Source organism: Entelurus aequoreus, linkage group LG06 (genome assembly GCF_033978785.1).
Source record: "Entelurus aequoreus isolate RoL-2023_Sb linkage group LG06, RoL_Eaeq_v1.1, whole genome shotgun sequence".
NCBI lineage: Eukaryota > Metazoa > Chordata > Actinopteri > Syngnathiformes > Syngnathidae > Entelurus > Entelurus aequoreus.
This window is the reverse complement of record NC_084736.1, coordinates 76,464,051-76,487,691: the sequence shown is the minus strand read 5'-3', so window position 1 is coordinate 76,487,691 and position 23,641 is coordinate 76,464,051. Positions and strand designations below refer to the sequence as shown.

The window sequence follows — 23,641 nt, the reverse complement described above, 5'->3', positions numbered from 1 at the left end:
TCTGCATGGCCTTATTATACAATCAGTAAGCCCTTAACTAAGAGTCTTCCCTCAATAACCTCAGAATTATTGCTTATTAGTAACCCTAACCCTAATATGTTCCCCTAGTGTCCAAACAACTAAATTAAGTCGGTAACACTTTAGTATGGGGAACACATATTCACCATTAATGAGTTGCTTATTAACCTGCAAATTAGTAACATATTGGCTTTTAATTAGTCATTATTAAGTACTTATTAATGCCTTATTCTGCATGGCCTTAGTATTCACCATTAATTAGTTGCTTATCAACATGCAAATTAGTAACATATTGGCTATAATTAGTCATTATTAAGTACTTATTAATGCCTTATTCTGCATGGCCTTATTATACAACCAGTAAGCCATTAACTAAGAGTCTTCCTTCAATAACCTAAGAATTATTGCTTATTAGTAACCCTAACCCTTATATGTTCCCCTAGTGTCCAAATAACTCTAAATGAAGTCTTTGTTACTTTAATAAGCAAGTAATTAACGGTGAATATGTTCCCCATGCTAAATAAAGTGTGACCAAAAAACGAAAGGATGCGTGGCACTTTGATACATATTGTACATTAAATATGCTAAAATAAATCCAAAATTGGTCAACAGATGCTAAGCCAGCCGAACAAAACATCTTAACTTTGTGTTACAGGTGACAAAGCAAAGATTGTCTAATACCATATCTCAATTCTACGGAGCCCCTAAAAGGACATGGGGGAATTTTTTTTTATATATATATACATTTTTTTTAAATTTTTTTTAGACATGATCTCGTGCGCATGAGAAACATCTTGTAAAGTTATAAAAAATTTTAAAAAAAGATTTTATAATTTTTTCATTTTTTTTAGACATAAGACATGTCTTTAAAAAAAAAAAAAATTATTAAAAAAAATTATTAAAACATTTGTTTCCCCCATGTCTCTTTAAGGGCTCTGTACAATTCTGATGCCTTTGTTTCATTTCTACACTATGCAGAGGGCCAATAAAAAAAAATGAGTATAAAGCCCCGGAGCCGTACTTTGGACACCACTGTTCTAATCACACAAAATATGCAAGTAAATCTTTGACATGCATGCAAACTATGACAGTTTTTATCCTAGTGTTTCGCCAATAAATAAACAAGCTCCTGTTTATTCCCATGACATCCTTTCAGCTTATGTATGTAGTGTCATTTCTAAAGCCCTCTTGAACTCGTTCCTTGGGTGAACCCACGCTCTACGTGACAAAACGAAGAACCCCCGAAAGCAAACAGTGCTACGTTTGCATTGGGATGAACGCGGTAAATGATCGTCGTGCTCTATTAAAAAAGCCAGCTTAAAATGTCTGTTAGTGTTGCGGAGCACGTTCTTCTGCGTTTGAACGTGATCTGATCACTGAGGCATCAATCATCACACTACAGTAAGGCATCTCAAGAAGGCTTGAGGAAAGACGCCTGCCTGCTTGGCCGAGCTGCATCGTAAGCGTGACTGATATGTTATTGAGCAGCAGCAGATGTTTCCTTCCGCATCAAAAAAAAAAAAAAAAAGCTTCTCGTTTTGAAGCGAGCGGAGAAAAACGGCCTAAAAGAAAACGTTGAAGGCACTGAGGCGCGGCGACTTCACCATCACCCGTCGCTTCTTACACGGCGAGGACTCATGGCGACACTGCGTAGGATCTTCACATGAGTGTGTGTGTGTGTGTGTGTGTGTGTGGTACTCCAGTGAGGTATAGTTGTTACGTCAAGGCGGCGATGCTGTGGCAGCGTGCAGGAAGTCAGGTCTCAAAGTATTTGTAGATAGCTGTGACGTACGTCATGACGCTCTGCCAGTCCGGCCGTTCCGTGTGCACCATCTCGTTGATGTCCTGACACAGAAGAAGAAAAAAAATAGGAGAAAGTTCAACTTCCAGTGCTTCACGTACATTTATCTACAAAACCCAAAAGCAGTGAAGTTGTCACGTTGTGTAAATGGTAAATAAAAACAGAATACAATGATTTGCTAATCCTTTTCAACTTATATTCAATTGAATAGACTGCAAAGACAAGATACTTAACGTTTGAACTGGAAATCTTTGTTATTTTTTTTTGCAAATATTAGCTCATTTGGAATTTGATGCCTGCGACATGGTTCAAAAAAGCTGGCACAAGTGGCAAAAAAAGACTGAGAAAGTTGAGGAATGCTCATCAAACACTTTTTTGGAGCATCCCACAGGTGAAGAGGTTAATTGGGAACAGGTGGGTGCCATGATTGGGTATCAAAGCAGCTTCCATGAAATGCTCAATCATTCACAAACAAGGACGGGGCGAGGGTCACCACTTTGTCAACAAATGCGTGAGCAAATTGTCCAACAGTTTAAGAACAACATTTCTCAACCAGCTATTGCAAGGAATTCACCATCTACAGTCCGTAATATCATCAAAAGGTTCAGAGAATCTGGAGAAATCGCTGCACGTAAGCGATGATATTACGGACCTTCAATCCCTCAGGCGGTACTGCATCAAAAAGCGACATCAGTGTGTAAAGGATATCACCCCATGGGCTCAGGAACACTTCAGAAAACCACTGTCAGTAACTACAGTTGGTCGCTACATCTGTAAGTGCAAGTTAAAACTACTATGCAAAGCGAAAGCCATTTATCAACAACACCCAGAAACGCCGGGCCCGAGCTCATCTAAGATGGACTGATACAAAGTGGAAAAGTGTTCTGTGGTCTCTATCTTGTTATGGGACATTCACCCTCTCCTGTTGCCATTTTTAATATAAAGTAGCGTAATGTGCTAACTTATATCTCACTATGGAAGCGCTAAAAACTACCGGTGTAGTGGGTTTACATTATTCACCCACGGAACTTTAGTTATTAGAGAGTTTTTCACGGAACACATTTCCTGTGTTCTTGTTGCACTAGTGAGCCACGGATGAGGAGATGCTGCTCCGTTATTGATTGAAGTAAAGTCTGAATGTCATTAAAACAGTTAGCTCCATCTTTTGACACTTCTTCCACTCCCGTCCTTGCACGCTACACCGCTACAACAAAGATGACGGGGAGAAGACGCCGTCGAAGGTGAGCCACGTAAATAAGACCGCCCACAAAACGGCGACTGTCAGAAAGCGGCTTGAAGATGATCTGTAAAACATCATCTATGCAACATTTTGACAAAGAACCACCATTACATGTTATGTAGACCACAAGGAAGTCTTTTACATTTAGAAAATAATCATAATAATTAGGGATGTCCGATAATATCGGAATGCCGATATTATCGGCCGATAAATGCTTTAAAATGTAATATGGGAAATTATCGGTTTCAAAATGATCAGTATCGGTTTGAAAAAGTCAAATTTATGACTTTTTAAAACGCCGCTGTGTACACGGACGTAGGGAGAAGTAAAGAACGCCAATAAACCTTAAAGGCACTGCCTTTGCGTGCCGGCCCAATCACATAATATCTACGGCTTTTCACACACACAAGTGAATGCAACGCATACTTGGTCAACAGCCATACAGGTCACACTGAGGGCGGGCGTATAAACAACTTTAACACTGTTACAAATATGCGCCACACTGTGAACCCACACCAAACAAGAATGACAAACGCATTTCGGGAGAACATCCGCACCGTAACACGACATGAACACAACAGAACAAATACCCAGAACCCCTTGCAGCACTAACTCATCCAGGACGCGACAATATACCCCCTCTCCCCCCCCACACACACACACCTCAACCTCCTCATGCTCTCTCAGGGAGAGCATGTCCCAAATTCCAAGCTGCTGTTTTGAGGCATGTTAAAAAAAAAAAATGCACTTTGTGACTTCAATAATAAATATGGCAGTGCCATGTTGGCATTTTTTTTACATAACTTGAGTTGATTTATTTTGGAAAACCTTGTTACATTGTTTAATGCATCCAGCGGGGCGTCACAACAAAATTAGGCATAATAATGTGTTAATTCCACGACTGTATATATCGTATCGGTTGATATCGGAATCGGTAATTAAGAGTTGGACAATATCGGAATATCGGATATGGGCAAAAAAGCCATTATCGGACATCTCTAATTAATATGGGTACAATGTTATGCAGAGGTGTATTTATAATAATTTTATAGACAAACAATACTGTTTGTGTGAGTGTGGGGAAGAGCATGGGGGATGTGCAAAATGTTTTCTTCTTCCTGGGGGGGGTGTAACAGAATAATTGAGAAGCACTGATCTAAAGAAACATGTATTTCTAAGTCTGTGCTTTTAACAGAGTTGAGTGAGTTGAAATATTACACGCTATATTATCAAGCTATTATCCTAAACTATACCAAAGACTCCTCAGTGTTCAAGAGAGACGGAAACTGTTATTGAAACTGGAACTAATCAAGTCGTATACGCCCAGGAAATAATGTTCTAAAGAGGAACCTGTGAGGTTAGATTTGTATGGATTGTGCATGTCAAGGAAGCAAGCGACCCTGCGTGGCATACATTGGTGCCCTCGACGCAGAAGTACATACCAGGATTTGCTGGTAAACGTTACAGCGCCACCTGTTGCTTTTGCCGGCTTTTGAATGCCTGCAGATGTCTTTTTAATGTTGACACAGGGAATAGATTTCAACCCTGGCATGGAGAAGACTTTAGAACATGCAGAACCAATTATATTGCAGTTTGCTCAGTTTGACAAAAAGAAAGCGACTGCCAACTGTGCTCTGCAGCCAAGGAACTAGGGCTGGGCAATACTGCTGACGTCAGTATCCATCTGAGACTTTTTACTTGGCAGTTATACTGTCAGTATGAGTCAAACCTAATTTTTGTATTTGTAAACCTTACCAAAACGCCGGATTCGAGTAAAACTCACATAGATACAATATTACAGGCATTTTCAGACATAATGTATGTTTGGTTTTGGAGTCATGTTTATATAACTTTCATATTTAGTATGCCAGTTATACTGTCATATTGAGTAAAAAAACAAACTTGTGTCTTTGCAAACATTACAAAATATTTTTTTCCCCCAGTAAAACTCAAAAAAGATACATTTCTTCAGGCATTATTAGACATAATGCATGTTTGGTTTTGGAGTTATGTTAAATAACTGTCATATTGAGTGTGACAGTATACTGTAATAGTGAGTAAAACCTAATTTTTGTATTTGCAAACCTTACAAAAACAACTGATTAGAGTAAAACTCACATAGATTCAATATTACAGGCATTTTTAGACATTTTGCATGTTTGGTTTAGGAGTTGTGTTTGAATACATTTTTATTGCTTTTTTCGCATTATCTCAGGATTCTAAGAACATTACTGTCATATTGAGTTAAAAATTACTTTTTGTGTTTACAAGCCTTAAAAAAAGTATATATTTCGAGTAAAACTCACAAGGATGCATTATTTCAGGCATTATTAGCCATTTTTCATGTGTGGTTTAGGAGTTATGTTTAAATAACTGTCATATTAAGTGTGACAGTTAGACTGTCATATTGAGTAAAAACAACAAACTTTTGTCTTTGCAAACCTTACAAAATATACACTACCGTTCAAAAGTTTGGGGTCACATTGAAATGTCCTTATTTTTGAAGGAAAAGCACTGTACTTTTCAATGAAGATAACTTTAAACTAGTCTTAACTTTAAAGAAATACACTCTATACATTGCTAATGTGGTAAATGACTATTCTAGCTGCAAATGTCTGGTTTTTGGTGCAATATCTACATAGGTGTATAGAGGCCCATTTCCAGCAACTATCACTCCAGTGTTCTAATGGTACAATGTGTTTGCTCATTGGCTCAGAAGGCTAATTGATGATTAGAAAACCCTTGTGCAATCATCTTCACATCAAATATTCCACTAAGAAAATAATTTTTGGTGGAAGATTTAGCAAATTTGGTAAATAAATAACCCAAAAATGTATATTTTGTTGTTTTCTTACTGTACCGAAAATGAACCGAACCGTGACCTCTAAACCGAGGTACGTACCGAACCAAAATTTTTGTGTACCGTTACACCCCTAATATATATGCAAGAACTATAAAAAAAATTATATAAAGCTTAAAAAATCTTTACAAATTAGCTGTTTTTCTTTGTGTTTATTAAAAATGTGGATTTTTTTTCTTTTAATTCATCATTATATGCTTTAAGATATTTTTTTGTTACCTTTTTTCTTTTCTATGACTTGGAAAAGGATGACTCAGCTACACTGCAAAAACTGAAATCTAAGTAAGATGAAATATCTCAAATAAGGGTGATATTTGCTTATTTTCTGTCCGATAAGATAATTCTTCTCACTAAGCAGATTTTATGTTAGAGTTTTTTTTACTTGTTTTAAGTGTTTTGGTCCTAAATGATCTCAGTAAGATATTACAGCTTGTTGCTGAGATTTGATGACCTATATTGAGTAAAACATGCTTGAAACTAGAATATCAACTGATGCAAAGCTGTGTCATCAACACTCACAAGTATAAAACTACTTTTTTAAAGTAATAATTTCTTACTTCAATCATGAAAAAAAAAATCATGATGCCGAGCGCATATCACTATGTCAAGATAATGGCACTAGCATTTACTTAATTTAACAATATTTTTCAACATATTGAGCAAAAAGGTCTCATTTTCTTTTTCTACCAAGAAAAGTGCACTTGTTATTAGTGAGAATATACTTATTTTAAGGTATTTTTGGGTTCATTGAGGTTAGCTAATTTTACTTGTTTTAGAAAGTCTTGACAAGCCGAATTTTCTTGTTCTATTGGCAGATAATTTTGCTTAGTTCAAATAAAATACCCCTCTTTTTTGTATTTTTTTTCTTGTTTTTAAACACTGACTTTTTGCAGTGTATGCTGCATACATTATATACGGAGTGTTGTCATTTAGATGAAGTATTCATTGGCTGACTTTGATTATTATAATGTGACAGGAGTTCAGATTTTTTTCCAAGATAGCCTTCAGAGTAATGCTTACCAAAGTGCATTTGATGCCAACGCTCTCTGCGGCCTGGAACGCCAAGGTGAAGTTCCTCCTCTGAAGCCAAACAAAAGACAAGACGAAGTCATTTTTTATTTCAGATCACAAGGGTGGGTTCCCACAGATGGGGTTGCCCTCAGGCCAGTACGTGCCTTGTCTTGGCTGGTGAGTTCTTGATACGGGATGTGGGCGGGCAAGTAGGTGTGGAGCACAGCACAAAACGCTAGACCGTCGTTCCAGCTACTGCTGAAATTGGTGATGTCAATGTTCTGGAAAACATGGCAGAAGATCACTTAAACACTTGAAGGCATTTATAAAACATTTATGTAAAAATAATTCATGCCCACACAATCCATTTGACAAGTCAGTTTATCAATACATTTTCACCAAAAATACACATTTTGTTTTATTTGTCAAAAGCAGATGGTAGATGCTAAGTGATTACATGGGGATGGGTAAAGCTATGTCATCATGTGTAATGTTGCATACTTCCTGGAGCAGACGTCAGGTACCATGGTAACCATACCTTACATTAGCTATGCACCACTTAACTACGACAAAACACCAGTACCCACTACTAGTTATTTTTGATGCATAAACCCCGCGTGTGAGTCCTAGGGATTCTTGCTGAGGAAGATTGGAGGTATTGAAGACGGACCTTTTGCACCCAGATAGCATAACCAGCGCTTTATACTCATTGCAAAGGAAATATTTACAATCCGGAGGAGAAACTTGAAAATAATTATACGCCACTGACATGCCAACAGCAAGCGTGTTGCTCTGTGGAGCACAGCACAGTTTGATGAGGTCATCGCACCACTGATATCATTGTCAGTAGAAAAAAAAGATACGGATATGATGCAATATCACATTTTTGAGCCAATATCTGCTATTTATTGGAGGTGGGAATCTTTGGGCACCTCACGATTCAATTTCTACCCTTGTGGTGACAATTCAATTCAGAATCGATTCTCGATTCAACACAATTTTCGTAATATATTTGGTATATAAATTATTATAAAACCTTTTCAAAACGGGTTACGAGTTACAAAAGCTCCTCTGCTGATGTACGACTTTTACGCAAAGTGTTTGTCTAAAAACGTCTTTCGATTTGATTTACAAAAAATCACTTAATGTTAATCAAGCTAACAATATTTTACAATACTTAACCTCTTAAGGCCCAAGCTGTTTGTTTACATGCTTTTTTTTAAATTTATCTTTGCTATTTGGGCTTGTTGGACCCTAATTAGAATAAAAACTAAGAATCATCTTTTGATATGATGTACTTAGTCCATAAGTACACAAACGTGTACATCATGTTTAGTGACATGCTAATTCTTATTTTTTACACTTTTTTTTTCCAAATTCCATTGTATGTTATACTCTTCTGACACCACCAGATGGCAGTATAAGTGTCCACATAAGCGGCCATAAGACCCCAATTCAGTAGTGTACACAATTTTGGAAATAAGAGCTAAAAGGTGCTGTCCACGCATGTGGCCACTAAGCCTTTAATTAAGATATAAATGTACAAAGCAATTGAGAGGACGTAATATTAATAATAATAATGGATTAGATTTATATAGCGCTTTGTTAAATGCAATACAAAAAAAAGGAAAAACAAATTAATAGCAAAAGTATTAGTAATAATAAAATCAATAATTGTTTGTTGTTTTTAATCCAAAAATTGATTCTTAAAAAAATTAATAATTTGCACCAAAAAAAATAAACAATTATTTTTGAAATAATTTCACAGAAATTATGAATCGATTTAGAATAAAAACATTTTAAAAAAATCACGATTTAGATGTGAATACATTTTTTTTTTTAGCATCCCTTCTGTTTATGTCAACGCACCTCAGACTGGCTCAGTGTTTCTGAAACAATAAGGAGGTTGTGAGGCATTAAAAGCCACAAAATGCAACAGGTCCATCAGACCCACAAACGCTGGCTGAGTAACAACAATATGAACATTACACAAGGGTTAAAAGAAATGACTTGTTTGGCTCTGCGATGAGGTGGCGACTTGTCCTGGGTGTACCCCGCCTACCACCCAAATGCAGCTGAGATAGTTTCCAGCAACCCCCGCGAACCCAAAAGGGACAAGCGGTAGAAAACGGATGGATGGATGGACTTGTTTGGATCTCAAATAAATGTCGACATCGGCTTAAGTGGGCACTGTTTGGTAATAAAAATAACACTGTGGACCGGGACTTGATGAGTTGGTTACCGACTTAAGCTGGTTCCATTGGGGTCTAGTGTTTGTTAGCTTTAAGGGTTAGGAGCTACTCATTTTCTCTCAGTAATAAATTCACACCTTCAGAATATTTACTGCATATTTATGTTGGAAGAACCATTTTGTTATTTGCTGCTTTGTCAATAAATCCAGTCAAGCATTTCACAAACAATACATAATGGTAGATTTTAGTACATCAACATACCTGATAACCTTCAGTTTTCTTCTGGCACCACTTCAGCAGGGCATTTCTTTTGGAGCCTCCATACTCTCTGGCCAGCGCCGACAGTGGGTCCTTTCGCTCCTCTCTTTAACAGAAGAAACATCCATCCATCCATTTGAAACGTGTAAACATTCTCTTGCAAGATGATATCCTGCTTGTTCAGTTACCTTGGAGTATGTTTAGTACATAGAAGCCACCTTACAGTGTATACGAAAGCATCACTACGGTACCTTAGCCGGCTCCGTGCTGTAGGGGTGATGGAGGCGGTGGGTGAGGAGGACGAGAGAGAGAGTGGAGAGGATGCAACACTCATGGCCATCAGGGAGGACGAGGACGTCCCATCTTGGTTGGACATATCCCTCTTAATCTCTTCGCTACTGCGGCGGGACACTGGGTATAACGGATGAACAAGTTGTAACATATTGATCACAGAGTTAGTTTTAAACCCTCAATAAGTTACCCAACTCGATATGGTCTTGGTGGAATCAGTATTGGAGACCCTCTGGAGAACGGATGAGGGCCTACCGGCTGGAGCTCCCCTGAGAAGATGCTCCGCTGTAACAGTGTAACATTCGGCGTTAGTGCTCAGTTAAAGTTCCACTGAGTTCAGAGAATACTAAACAGTGGCACCAACTCCACTGTGGCTTAAACCTTGTACAAGCAAAACCTGAACTCACAAGATAAGAGAAGAATACTGAGAGAATATCCACAGAATGTGTAGTGCTTTATTATTTCTTCGTAGCATTGCAAATAAGTCACACATGCAGTCAGTTGAGGTGGGCGGGGTTGGGGGGGTGTATATTGTAGCCCGGAAGAGTTAGGGATGCAAGGGATTCTGGGTATTTGTTCTGTTGTGTTTATGTTGTGTTACGGTGCGGATGTTCTCCCGAAATGTGTTTGTCATTCTTGTTTGGTGTGGGTTCACAGTGTGGCGCATATTTGTAACAGTGTTAAAGTTGTTTATACGGCCACCCTCAGTGTGACCTGTAAGGCTGTTGATCAAGTATGTCTCGCAGTCACTTCCGTGTGTATGCTAAAGCCGCATACAACACGTGGCTGGGCCGGCACGCTATTTGTATGGTGAAAAAGCGGACGCGTCGACAGGTTGTAGTGGACGCTAAAGGCAGTACCATCACGGCACGCCCTTAATATTGTTGTCCGGGTGAAAATCGGGACAAATTCGGGCGGGGCACTGAAATTCGGGAGTCTCCCAGGAAAATCGGGAGGGTTGGCAAGTATGTGAGTGTGGAAATAATGTCAAAGCGCTTTGAGTACCTTGAAGGTAGAAAAGGGCTATACAAGTATGACCCATTTACCATTTTCCATTTATCAGTATATCAACAACAACAAAAAACATATAAAAGGCTATAAACTAATATGTGTTTGATTCCCCGAGCAAAATAATACATAGTACTTGGTAAAGAACCCGTTTTTTGCAAGCAGACGGGTTAGAAGTTTCTTCCTAAAAGGGGATTTTGGCACATTCGTCTTTACAAATATTCACCAAATTTTGGTTTTTAGGCTGTCGCTTGGCAACTTGATGTTTCAACTCCCTCTACAGACTTCTAAGGAGATTCCGATCCAGAGTCTGACGAGGCCACGGCAGGATCTTCAAGCACTTATTTTTGAGCCACTCCTTTTTTTGCCTAGGGCATATGTTTTTTTGGTCACACCCATTCACAACCCATCTTCAATGTTCTGGAGGTTTTTATCCAAGAGTCTACATTACATGGTCTCATTCATTAGCCCCTCAGTACGGTGAAGTCTTCCTGTACCAGCAGAGAACTCTCCTTGATTGATGCTTAAGAGCTTTATTAAGCAGGAGAACACTGCAGGCTCTTAGTCTATCACAGCAAAGTGTGTTACCAAAGTTTTTCCTGGTGATCGTGAACTCATCTCCCTTGAGATCAATAACAAGATACTTAGGTCTAATTCTGGTCCCTTACCGTCCTCACTATCATCCTCACCCTACCAGGTGACATTTTGTTCGGAGCTCCACGGGGAGGGTGTGAGACTGTGATCTTCTATTGTCCAATTATTTTTCACTAAGCAAGGACTAAATTGTGGACAGATCAGCCTGATCGTGGTCAGAATTCTTGCTGGTTGGTTTAAATTTCTAACATTTAGTTAATGTTTTGTTCTGCATTTGTGGTTGATATTCTGTCTCTTTCTATTACAATAAACCAGGGGTCACCAACCTTTTTGAAACCAAAAGATACTTCTTGGGTACTGATTAATGCGAAGGGCTACCAGTTTGATACACACTTAAATAAATTGCCAGAAATAGCCAATTTTCTCAATTTACCTTTAACTCTATGTTATTACTAATAATTAATGATATTTACACTTAATTGAACGGTTTAAAAGAGGAGAAAACACGAAAAAAATTACAATTAAATTTTGAAACATAGTTTATCTTCAATTTCGACTCTTTAAAATTCAAAATTCAACCGGAAAAAAGAAGAGAAAAACTAGCTAACTCGAATCTTTTTGAAAAAATTAAAAAAAGGATTTATGGAACATCATTAGTAATTTTTCCTGATTAAGATTAATTTTAGAATTTTGATGACATGTTTTAAATAGGTTAAAATCCAATCTACACTTTGTTAGAATATATAACAAATTGGACCAAGCTATATTTCTAACAAAGACAAATCATTGTTTCTTTTAGATTTTCCAGAACAACATTTTTTTAAAGAAATTCAAAAGACTTTGAAATAAGATTTAAATTTCATTCTACAGATTTTCTAGATTTGCCAGAATAATTTTTTTGAATTTTAAATTATAATAAGTTTGAAAAAATATTTCACAAATATTCTTCACCGAAAAAACAGAAGCCAAAATGAAGAATTACATTAAAATAGATGTATTATTCTTTACAATAAAAAAATAAATATACTTGAACCTTGATTTAAATTGTCAGGAAAGAAGAGGAATACATTTAAAAGGTAAAAAGGTATATGTGTTTAAAAATCCTAAAATCAATTTTAAGGTTGTATTTTTTCCCTAAAATTGTCTTTCTGAAAGTTATAAGAAGCAAAGTAAAAAAAAAATAATGAATTTATTTAAACAAGTGAAGACCAAGTCTTTAAAATATTTTCTTGGATTTTCAAATTCTATTTGAGTTTTGTCTCTCTTAGAATTAAAAATGTCGGGCAAAGCGAGACCAGCTTGCTAGTAAATAAATACAATTTTAAAAATAGAGGCAGCTTACAGGTAAGTGCTGCTATTTGAGCTATTTTTAGAACAGGCCAGCGGGCTACTCATCTGGTCCTTACGGGCTACCTGGTGCCCACGGGCACCACGTTGGTGACCCCTGCAATAAACCATAACAATTATGGACTGGTCATGTTTCTGTAATGGGTAAACTTATAACCTCAAAGGGGGATGATTGAAATACTTCCTAACTGCGCTGTATCGTTATAAAATGCATGGTGCATGAAAAGGAAATTGTATTTCACAGTGTGGGAGCAAAATGATCAATCAATCAGAAATCAAAGTGTAATTATATAGCCCTAAATCACAAAATGCCTCAAAAGGCTGCACAAACCACAAGGGCTCTGATCCCACATCAGGGCAAGAAAAAACTCAAACCAATGGGAAAAATGAGAAACCTTGGAAGGGACCGCAGATGTGGGGACCCCCCTGGGTGCAATGGATGTCGAGTTGATCTAGTAAATTATGTGAGCCTAATTCTTCTTTTCTGCTACTTCATATTAAAAACGTGGTGTGTTTATAATCCCAAGAGCACTGATATAGTCACATTTCATACAGTAACCAAAAAGGGAAGATAAACACACTCTAAATCCCAAGTTCGAAAAAGCTCTGCACATAGATAATGCAGTTTGTCAGGCTACTCTGACACAAACTGTATCTAATATACAAAAAGGGAGGAAACATCCCAATCATTACTGACATGGGCTATGTCACTTTTGTTTACCCTAGGATCTGTTACTGGCAGGAATCTGTAAACAGCAATATTCTGTAAGCAGCTTGTAAGACCGACTCAGAATCAGAATCAGAATCAGAATAGTTTTATTGCCATTGTTTGAGAACGAGTTCACAAACTAGGAATTTTTCTTGGTACAATCGTGCAAATTGTGATTGTTTTTGTTAACACACTACATTCAGTCACGGCTCCTCCATGTAAAATGTACTATATCAGTGTTTCCCATACATTTGTTTATTAGTTATAGCCCATTTGGTGCTACCTGTTTGCCCTCACTCATAAACACATTATAATGGGTCTGTGAATGTAATATTATAGTCTTTACATTTACATCAAAACCGTTTATGAGGGGATCCTTTGGTAAATACTAATGTTCTTATCAGGTTTAAACAGAGATAACATAACTTCTTCCAATGTTTAGGAATATTGACATACATTTCTTTAGATCTTTTGAACGCAAGAAACTGAATTTTAGAAATATTTCCTCACGTGGCATCGAAATGTCGGAGTAGCTGCTCCTCTTGTCACTCAGGGAGGAGATTGGCTTGACTGCCGACAGAGATGTGGACACCGAATGCCTCTGAAAAAGCACACAAGTCAAACATATTGGTTGAAATTTGGTTATGAATTATGGTTATTGTGTTAGGGTTAGGATTAGGGGTTAGGGGTTAGGGTTGGGGTTAGGGTTAGGGTTGTATGCATGGGAACATGCATACAATTACAATATGATACATCACATATTTCCATTTTCTCATTACAGCATGTTTAAAAATAAATAAATAAATAAATGATAAATGGGTTATACTTGTATAGCGCTTTTCTACCTTCAAGGTACTCAAAGCGCTTTGACAGTATTTCCACATTCATCCATTCACACACACATTCACACACTGATGGCAGGAGCTGCCATGCAAGGCGCTAACCAGCAGCCATCAGGAGCTAGGGTGAAGTGTCTTGCCCAAGGACACAACGGACATGACTAGGATGGTAGAAGGTGGGGATTGAACCCCAGTAACCAGCAACCTTCCGATTGCTGGCACGGCCACTCTACCAACTTCGCCAAAATGAGTAGGAAGAAGCAGAGCTTATTAAATCCTACCCCTTTTTGTTTTGTAGCACTTTCTAACACATTTGTTTGTACTCAATCTGTAACACAACTGTGATTAAATACATAAATGAGTAAGTAAATAAACAGATGAATGAGTAAGTAAATGAATATTGAATGCATAAATTATAAATAGTGTTCTCATAAATAAATAGTTAAGTAAATTATGATTCAGTTAATGAGATAATCACATTTTTCAATAGGGTTGAAGATGTTTATCAGGATTCTTCCTCCTTGTACTTTGTAAACACTTTTGAGTTTGAATAGTTTCTTAGCTGGATCATATTAGTACGCACTGTACTAAGTCTGTTTTTGTTTTCTTTCTGGCAGAAAATGATAAACATCATCATCTTTGCAGAAAGGGAGGGAATGTCTGTATAAACCACTCTCAGCAGGGAGAAAATTACCTTTTAATTGTTGGTGTCAAACTGCTTATTCTTATTTTGGGATGATTGACATGTTTTATGACAAAATTAATAAATGTATCCAATATAATTTTTAGATTCATTTTGAAAAGCATGACGAGTTGCTAAAAATATCCTTTACCTTATATACACTGCTCTTTATAGTCATTAAAACCTTATTGAGGCATGCTTTTTTCCCCCGTGTACCTGTATGGGTGATACAGCAGCTGCTGGGGGCGTCTTCATGGGACTGGGACTGAGAGGGGTGCGTGGTATTGGGGAGGCTGTAGCTGTCGGAGCCACAGCGGCAACACTGGAAGGTGGCAACGCTAAAAGATACAGAAAGTGCATCACACACATTTCTATTAAAACCATGTTTTTTTCTAAAGTCTATGGTACAGAAATTTCAGGTACTTGGTAAGGCTCTACCAATTAATAAACATGAGGTCAACATTGTGAGATTCCAGTCCTTGTGGCATGTACCTTGTGAGGCACTGTCAAAGCTCTTGATAAGTGTTTTGACGGTAGGCGAAGGCTCAGAGGAGGTGGAAGATCGACGACTGAGGCCCATGCCCTGTCTGAGTGCTGCCAGGTCCCTCTCCACTGCGTTCATGTAGTTATACACTCGGCCTCTCTCCTCATCCTGCCTAAAAAACATTTAATACTCTCTTTAATACAGAAAATTCATGCCCCCCATATTCCTGGATACCTTTTTTTGCTTAGTTTTTTTTAATGGTAAATGAAATAGAAAATACCGTATTTTCCGGACCATAGGGCGCACCGGACAATAAGACGCACTGCCGACGAATGGTATATCTTCGATCTTTTTCCATACATAAAGGCGTACCGGATTATAAGGCGCATTAAAGGAGTCATAGTATTATGATTTTTTACTAAATGGAAAACACTTCCTTGTGGTCTACATAACATGTTATGGTGGTTCTTTGGTCAAAATGTTGCATGGATGATGTTTTACAGATCATCTTCAAGCCGCTTTCTGACAGTGGCTTCCGGATGCGCCGTTTTGGTGGGCGGTCTTATTTACGTGGCTCACCTTCGGCAGTGTCTTCTCCCCGTCATCTTTGTTGTAGCGGTGTAGCGTGCAAGGACGGGAGTGGAAGAAGTGTCAAAAGATGGAGCTACCGTATTTTTCGGATTATAAATCACTCCGGAGTATAAGTCGCACCGGCCGAAAATGCATAATAAAGAAGGAAAAAAACATATACGTCGCACTCGAGTATAAGTCGCAATTTTGGGGGAAATTTATTTGATAAAATCCAACACCAAGAATAGACATTTGAAAGGCAATTTAAAATAAATAAAGAATAGTGAACAACAGGCTGAATAAGTGTACGTTATATGAGGCATAAATAACCAACTGAGAACGTGCCTGGTATGTTAACGTAACATATTATGGTAAGAGTCATTCAAATAACTATAACATATAGAACATGCTATACGTTTACCAAACAATCTGTCACTCCTAATCGCTAAATCCCATGAAATCTTATACGTCTAGTCTCTTACGTGAATGAGCTAAATAATATTATTTGATATTTTACGTTAATGTGTTAATAATTTCACACATAAGTCCCTCCTGAGTATAAGTCGCACCCCCGCCCAAACTATGCTGCGACTTATAGTCCGAAAAATACGGTATTAATTTTGCAAATAATTATTACGTTTATCGCAATTTGATGACGTTTGGAATCTGGATCTTTTTAAATGCAACTGCGGTCTAGTCAAAGTCGGCTTCATTGTCAATTCTTCACATGATGTGCAAGGCATACAAACGAACAAGATTGCATTTCTCACTGTCCTATGCATAGACAAGACGAGACACAAACAGTAAAGTGCACAAGCACAACGTAATATACTGTATCCAACTACTATAGTAGCAATAAAAGGACAATAATAATAATAATTACAAGTGCAGGTAGATGTGGCATAGTATTTCTTGGTCTAAACAGCAATGCGAGCTGTTTGTGACTTTTACGTCATCTGTGGTCGAGTTACATAAATATTTACAACATGCATTTGGCAGAGTACAAGAACAACTTTTCTATCTTCAACTGGTTTTAAATGCAGAGAAAACAAAGTGCATGTTCTTCACCACATCAAAAACTGTAAGATCAGCACTGTGTGAGAACATTTTAACAAGAAATGGGCAAAACATTGTGTTAGTATCTTCTTTTAAATATTTAGAATTTTTAATTGATGACCACTTGAGTTTTAAGGAGCACATTCAGTATGTTGTAATAAAAACTGAAACTTTTACTGGGATTTTATTATAGAAACAAGTCTTGCTTTTCTTTTACTGTGAAACCGAAATTGGTGGAAACAACCTTTTTACCTGTTATTGACTATGGAGATGTGTTGTACGTGAATGCTACTGCTGGTTGTCTCCACAAGCTGGATAGTGTGTACCACGGGGCACTGAGATTCATCACCAACTGCGCTCCCCTTACTCACCATTGTGTGTTGTACTTAATGGTTAACTGGACATCTTTATGTGCTCGATGCCTCAATCATTGGTATGTGTTCATCTACAAAACCATTCTGGGTATCACTCCATCTTATCTGTCTTGTCTTTTAACAAAGAAACAATGAAGTCACAATCTTCGTTCAATGAATGTTCTGAAATTTGTCGTCCCCAAAGTAAGAACTGAACTGGGCAAGAAAGCATTGAGGTTTTCAGCACCGAAGGCTTGGAATAACCTACAATCGAATCTTCAACTTCAAACCCATTGAATAAGTTTAAAGCTTCTGTGAAAGGATTGCAGTCTACCTTGTCTGTAGACAATCAATGTCACAATCAATTTCCTTTCACAATTGTCTTCTTCCTCCTCCTGCCAATTTCCTCTAGAACAGCCAGGGCACAAACCCACTAACACACTCTCCAAGGTTTCTCATTGTCCCATTGGGTTGAGTTTTTCCTTGCCCTGATGTGGGATCTGAACCGAGGATGTCGTTTTGGCTTGTGCAGCCCTTTGAGACACTCATAATTTAGGGCTATATAAATAAAAACATTTTGATGAATGATTGATCACACTGACCTGTGTTGTTTTCGCCTGTAGTAGCAACTTTATCGATCATTTACGAAATACGGTCAAATTCCTTAGTTTTCGATACTGTTTTCACTTTATAGAACTGCGCATGCAAGTGACGTTGAGGCTGATAAAGATCACATTTTACTTGTTAACTAAAAAAAAAAATCAGATATGATTGATGCTGGCCTGCAGTGTAAAGGTAGTATGTAATAGTGGCCTCGCGTCCACCCTAAGAGACAAAGATAAGTGTCCATTATTCGCATATTTTCCGCCATTCATGAAGCGTCTGGGAATGTAATCCCTCTGAATAGCAGAGATCTGTTGCAACACTAGTTTACTCATACAATTCAATAAGTCTGTCTTTTACAAAAAGATTGAACTGGACTTATAAAACATGAGTTTTGTGGCTTACTTGCGGCTCTTGACCTCATCCAGCTCTTTGCTCAGCTTTTCGTTCTTCTCCTGGGCTTCCTGCAGCCGGCGCCGAAGGTCTCCAATCTCCTCCTGCGCTTCGGACTTGATATCATTAGCAATGACCACAGCCGTTTGCAGGTCTGCCTGGAACTGACGCCACTCCATCGACTCCTCCTGTGTGGAAAAAGCGTGTTTACATTAAGCAACCGCATTAGGCGCAAGATCTAATGAGGCGTCGCAAGTAGCCATTAGCACAGAAACTGCAATTTTTTTATAACAGTGGTGGTTAAATGCTGGTTGAAAACATGGCAATCCTACAAAATCTTACAAGTTATTGATGGTAGCATGTCTTCAAAAGCATTTGAAGCAAAGCGTTTAGGTATGATCATGTTTATTACTGTAAGAGTAATTCCAGACCCATTTCTCATATTCCAAAGTTTTAAATTACAAAGGTTTCGATTGTCATCCCATTGGGTTGAGTTTTTTCTTGCCCTGATGTGGGATCTCAGCCGAGGATGTCCTTGTGGCTTGTGCAGCCCTTTGAGACACTCGTGATTTAGGGCTATATAAGTCAACATTGATTGATTGATAAATTCACATTGAAAAATCTTTATTTGTCCCTGGCGGCATATAGAGCAGCAAATGTAGCATCAAAATAACAATAGTAAATGAAAATATTTCCTGGTTTTTTTTTTTACAGCTGTGGACTGTACATGGGGGAGTGAAACATTTGTGGTCATTTTTGAGTTGTGAGGGGTAAAAACATATTTGAAAGCATTTAAATAATGAAAATAATTAACAGCAACAGGTACATTGCTGACCTGAAATACATGTTATGGCCCTGTGATGAGGTGGCGACTTGTCCAGGAAGGGACAAGCGGTAGGAAATGGATGGATGGATGGAATATACCTACTCAGTGGCCTAGTGGTTAGAGTGTCCGCCCTGAGATCGGTAGGTCGTGAGTTCAAACCCTGGCCGAGTCATACCAAAGACTATAAAAATGGGACCCATTACCTCCCTGCTTGGCACTCAGCATCTCCAAGAATAATTCCCGGGCGTGGCCACCGCTGCTGCTCACTGCTCCCCTCACCTCCCAGGGGGTGAACAAGAGGTTGGGTCAAATGCAGAGGCCAAATTTCACCACACCTAGTGTGTGTGTGACAATCATTGGTACTTTAACTTTAGCTTTATAGAGTACCGTATTTTTCGGAGTATAAGTCGCTCCGGAGTATAAGTCGCACCGGCCGAAAATGCATAATAAAGAAGGAAAAAAAACATATATAAGTCGCACTGGAGTATAAGTCGCATTTTTTGGGGAAATTTATTTGATAAAAGCCAACACCAAGAATAGACATTTGAAAGGCAATTTAAAATAAATAAAGAATAGTGAACAACAGGCTGAATAAGTGTACGTTATATGAGGCATAAATAACCAACTGAGAACGTGCCTGGTATGTTAACGTAACATATTATGGTAAGAGTCATTCAAATAACTATAACATATAGAACATGCTATACGTTTACCGAACAATCTGCAGTGTTTCCCACACATTCATTTATTTGTGGCGGCCCACCACGAAAGAATTACGTCCACCACAAATTTTTTTTTTAAAAATTAAAAAAAAAAATTTATTATTATTATTTTTTTTTTAAATTATTATTAATTTTTTTTGTCCTGTCCAGCTGCTCAGGCAAATCATATAGTTGATGTAGATGCCCATATAGGCTGTTCAGATTTACTTTACAAAAGAGAAGTGTAGGATACTTCTCTTGTTGCCTTATTGGTATTTGACCACTACTGTTTTCTGTTTATTTGTTACTGACTGTGGCAGGACACCTCCGCCTCTGTTTCACTTTATGTTGCTGGTAAATAATATGGTTGTAGTAGTAGGCTAAAGTTAAATTATTTAGTATGCACTAATTAAAGGGGCAGAGCTTTAAGAGACATTTTAGCTTTTATATTTTATAAGATATATTTTTTGTAAGAACCACAATTAATAAATATATTTTAGTGAATAACTTGTTGTTCAAATCTGTATATAAATATGTACATAAAGTGTTGTAATTATATTGTAAAATGGATGGATGGATGGATGGATGGATGGACGTTTAAAACAAAACTGTTATTATTAATTAGTAAGTATACATTTTTTAAACCTTTTAGAGAAAATCATATCATTGTGGTGAATTATGCAAATTACTCGATGATGTCATGGTGACCAGGCCCATAGCCACGCCCCCACCGCCACAGGTATCTTGGCAGTTTATAGGAAACACTGATCCGTCACTCCTAATCTCTAAATCCCATGAAATCTTATACGTCTAGTCTCTTACGTGAATGAGCTAAATAATATTATTTGATATTTTACGGTAATGTGTTAATAATTTCACACATAAGTCGCTCCTGAGTATAAGTCGCACCCCCGGCCAAACTATGAAAAAAAAATGCGACTTATAGTCCGAAAAATACGGTATGTTAATTGCAGCTAACGGCAAGTCTGCCCACCAGTGAGGATCTAATCAAGATTCAAAAATGGTGTTGTCAAATGAGTCATTCTCCAAATCAGATTAATCACACTTTTGAATTTGGATTAATCGTGATTAATCACAGTAAATTACTTGCTTACATAATTTAAATTTACCTAAAATAGACCCCGTTATTTTGACACAAATGCAACTTTATTGTCAGAATGTCATACACAAACATTTTTTACTTGAATGTGCGTCATTTAGGGGTGTAAGGGTACACAAAAATGTCGGTTCGGTACGTACCTCGGTTTAGAGGTCACAGTTCGGTTCATTTTCGGTACAGTAAGAAAACAAAATATAAATTTTTGGGTTATTTATTTACCAAATTTGCAAAATCTTCCACTAAAAATATTTTTCTTAGTGGAATATTTGATGTGAAGTAATCGGAACCTTGGATAGGTCAATAATTCATAATAACATTGATTTTGATTCAATATTATGTTTTGAGCAATGACAGTTTGAAAGAAAAAAAACCAGCTTTGTTTTATTAGTCAACATTGCAACTTTTTCTAAATTACATTTAACCTTTAAGCTTTTTTATTTCACTTTTGTTATGTTTTTGTTTATTTTAATAGTATTTTTAGAATGTGCCGTGGGCCTTTAAAACATTAGCCGGACATTTGAGGCATTTAAGAAACTCCGCCCTGACAGCTCTGCAAAAGAGGACATGTCCGGTGAAAAGAGGACATATGGTCAGTCTATCGTAGCCCGTTAGCTGCTAGCATGCCGTGTGTTGTGCCTCGGTGTGCATTGTTTACACAACGTGCGATATGTCCGACTTAATATGTCCATGTGGAAACTCGTTCGGTACACCTCCGAAACCCCCGTACCGAAACGGTTCAATACAAATACACGTACCGTTACACCCCTAGCGTCATTTATTTGCTCAAAACCTGGTAAAGCTTTATCTGAACTCCTGTCTGGGTGTATTTTGAAGCGGAATGTGCCAGTGAGCACAACAGTCGAGTCTCCTCATCCCTGACCATATTACAACCTTTCAGGTAACCATTTGCAGTTAAAGGTAAAGGAGCAAATGCGCTCAAAATAAATTGCGTGATTCGTATGCAAATATACAATACCGTTCAAAAGTTAGGGGTCACACAAACAATTTTGTGGAATAGCCTTCATTTCTAAGAACAAGAATAGACTGTCGAGTTTCAGATGAAAGTTCTCTTTTTCTGGCCATTTTGAGCGTTTAATTGACCCCACAAATGTGATGCTCCAGAAACTCAATCTGCTCAAAGGAAGGTCAGTTTTGTAGCTTCTGTAATGAGCTAAACTGTTTTCAGATGTGTGAACATGATTGCACAAGGGTTTTCTAATCATCAATTAGCCTTCTGAGCAAACACATTGTACCATTAGAACACTGGAGTGATAGTTGCTGGAAATGGGCCTCTATACACCTATGTAGATATTGCACCAAAAACCAGACATTTGCAGCTAGAATAGTCATTTACCACATTAGCAATGTATAGAGTGTATTTCTTTAAAGTTAAGACTAGTTTAAAGTTATCTTCATTGAAAAGTACAGTGCTTTTCCTTCAAAAATAAGGACATTTCAATGTGACCCCAAACTTTTGAACGGTAGTGTACATGATTAATGTTTGTTTGATTGATTGATTGAAACTTTTATTAGTAGATTGCACAGTACAGTACATATTACGTACAATTGACCACTAAATGGTAACACCCGAATAAGTTTTTCAACTTGTTTAAGTCGGGGTCCACGTTAATCAATTCATGGTTTCTGTCTTGCCACTGGTGAGGGCGGTCGCATCTCTCTCCGCTCCCTCCTTCCCTCCCTGCTTGCTCTCTTTGTTTTTGTCTTGTTTGAACTATTTTGAAGCCTCTTTTCTTGAGCTGTCCTCAAATCTAAACATTAAAATGAATTTGATCAACTGGACTCTCGACGCAATTGACACAGTCTTTTCGACAAGGAAAAGAGGCTCGGGGGAGCCTGGCTGCCCTGATGGAACCATTGCTGCGGGGTACGTGAGAGATTCCTGGAATACTTGGAGAATCATGTGCCTCTCAGTCCTTTCAATCGAGGACGTGGAAGACATCTACCTATTTGGAGCTGTGATCGCAGGGCATTTGCTGATTGGGCTGGGCATTGCTCTGGTGTATCGTCAAATTCGGAAGACGATGGCAGCCACTCAAGGGGCCAACAGGCTGTTCAACGCAATGGAAGGAATGGGTCGTGCTGTGGGATCACAGACTGGAGCGATTGCTGATTTGAATCGCAAGGTAGATTCGATCTTGATGATGTTACAGAAAGAATAAATTGGAATTGTCAGAGCCAGCATATAGAGCAGGAATGTCATTGTTTTGACTGCTCGAAGAAAAAACAACAACATCTTAATCTACGATTTGACTCCCTCGAATGGCCTTGAGGAACAGGCTGTTTGAAAACACTCCCCCGAGGACTCCTCAAAGATGGACGCTTTTGACCTTTCCCTTTTCTTCAAAAGCACCTGGGTCGGACTCTTGAACTCTTGAACTCTTGGGGCCGGCCTCGGCCCATAAAGACAATCCAACATCTCACCCAAGTTAATTGGGCATACATGCACGCATATACCCTTCCCCAATCAACGCCTTCACCACTGCTTTATTCCTCCGGGGTTGTGGGGGCTGAGCAGCGCTTAACAGCAGCTGCTGGCCTCCAAGGTCCTGTTGGATGACTTTGTTGCGAGTTTGTTGTGATTAAATGTACCTTGTTTATGTGTGCCATGCTATGTGAGGTTTTTTTCCTCGGACTCAGTCTGGACCATTCCTGAGGGTCCAGCCT

The 23,641-nt window shown here is 38.1% G+C and overlaps 1 protein-coding gene across 2 annotated transcripts in view; it reads right to left on the bottom strand.

Annotated features, from left to right (window-relative positions):
• specc1la (sperm antigen with calponin homology and coiled-coil domains 1-like a) overlaps positions 1-23,641 on the bottom strand; it is a 50,693-nt gene that overhangs the window by 798 nt on the left and 26,254 nt on the right. Inside the window, exons 7-16 of one of the 2 annotated variants that reach the window (XM_062051551.1) lie at positions 18,322-18,497; positions 15,343-15,506; positions 15,067-15,188; positions 13,840-13,930; positions 9,867-9,956; positions 9,632-9,791; positions 9,384-9,486; positions 7,095-7,211; positions 6,940-6,999; positions 1-1,863 (exon numbers count right to left, since the gene is read on the bottom strand). The exon at positions 1-1,863 is cut by the window's left edge and continues 798 nt beyond it. In XM_062051551.1, coding sequence (XP_061907535.1) covers positions 1,774-1,863; positions 6,940-6,999; positions 7,095-7,211; positions 9,384-9,486; positions 9,632-9,791; positions 9,867-9,956; positions 13,840-13,930; positions 15,067-15,188; positions 15,343-15,506; positions 18,322-18,497 — 1,173 coding nt within the window. In that variant the 3' untranslated portion in view covers positions 1-1,773. Of the gene's footprint in view, positions 1,864-6,939; positions 7,000-7,094; positions 7,212-9,383; positions 9,487-9,631; positions 9,792-9,866; positions 9,957-13,839; positions 13,931-15,066; positions 15,189-15,342; positions 15,507-18,321; positions 18,498-23,641 lie in introns of those variants that run through there. The other variant, XM_062051552.1, reaches the window with a different exon arrangement.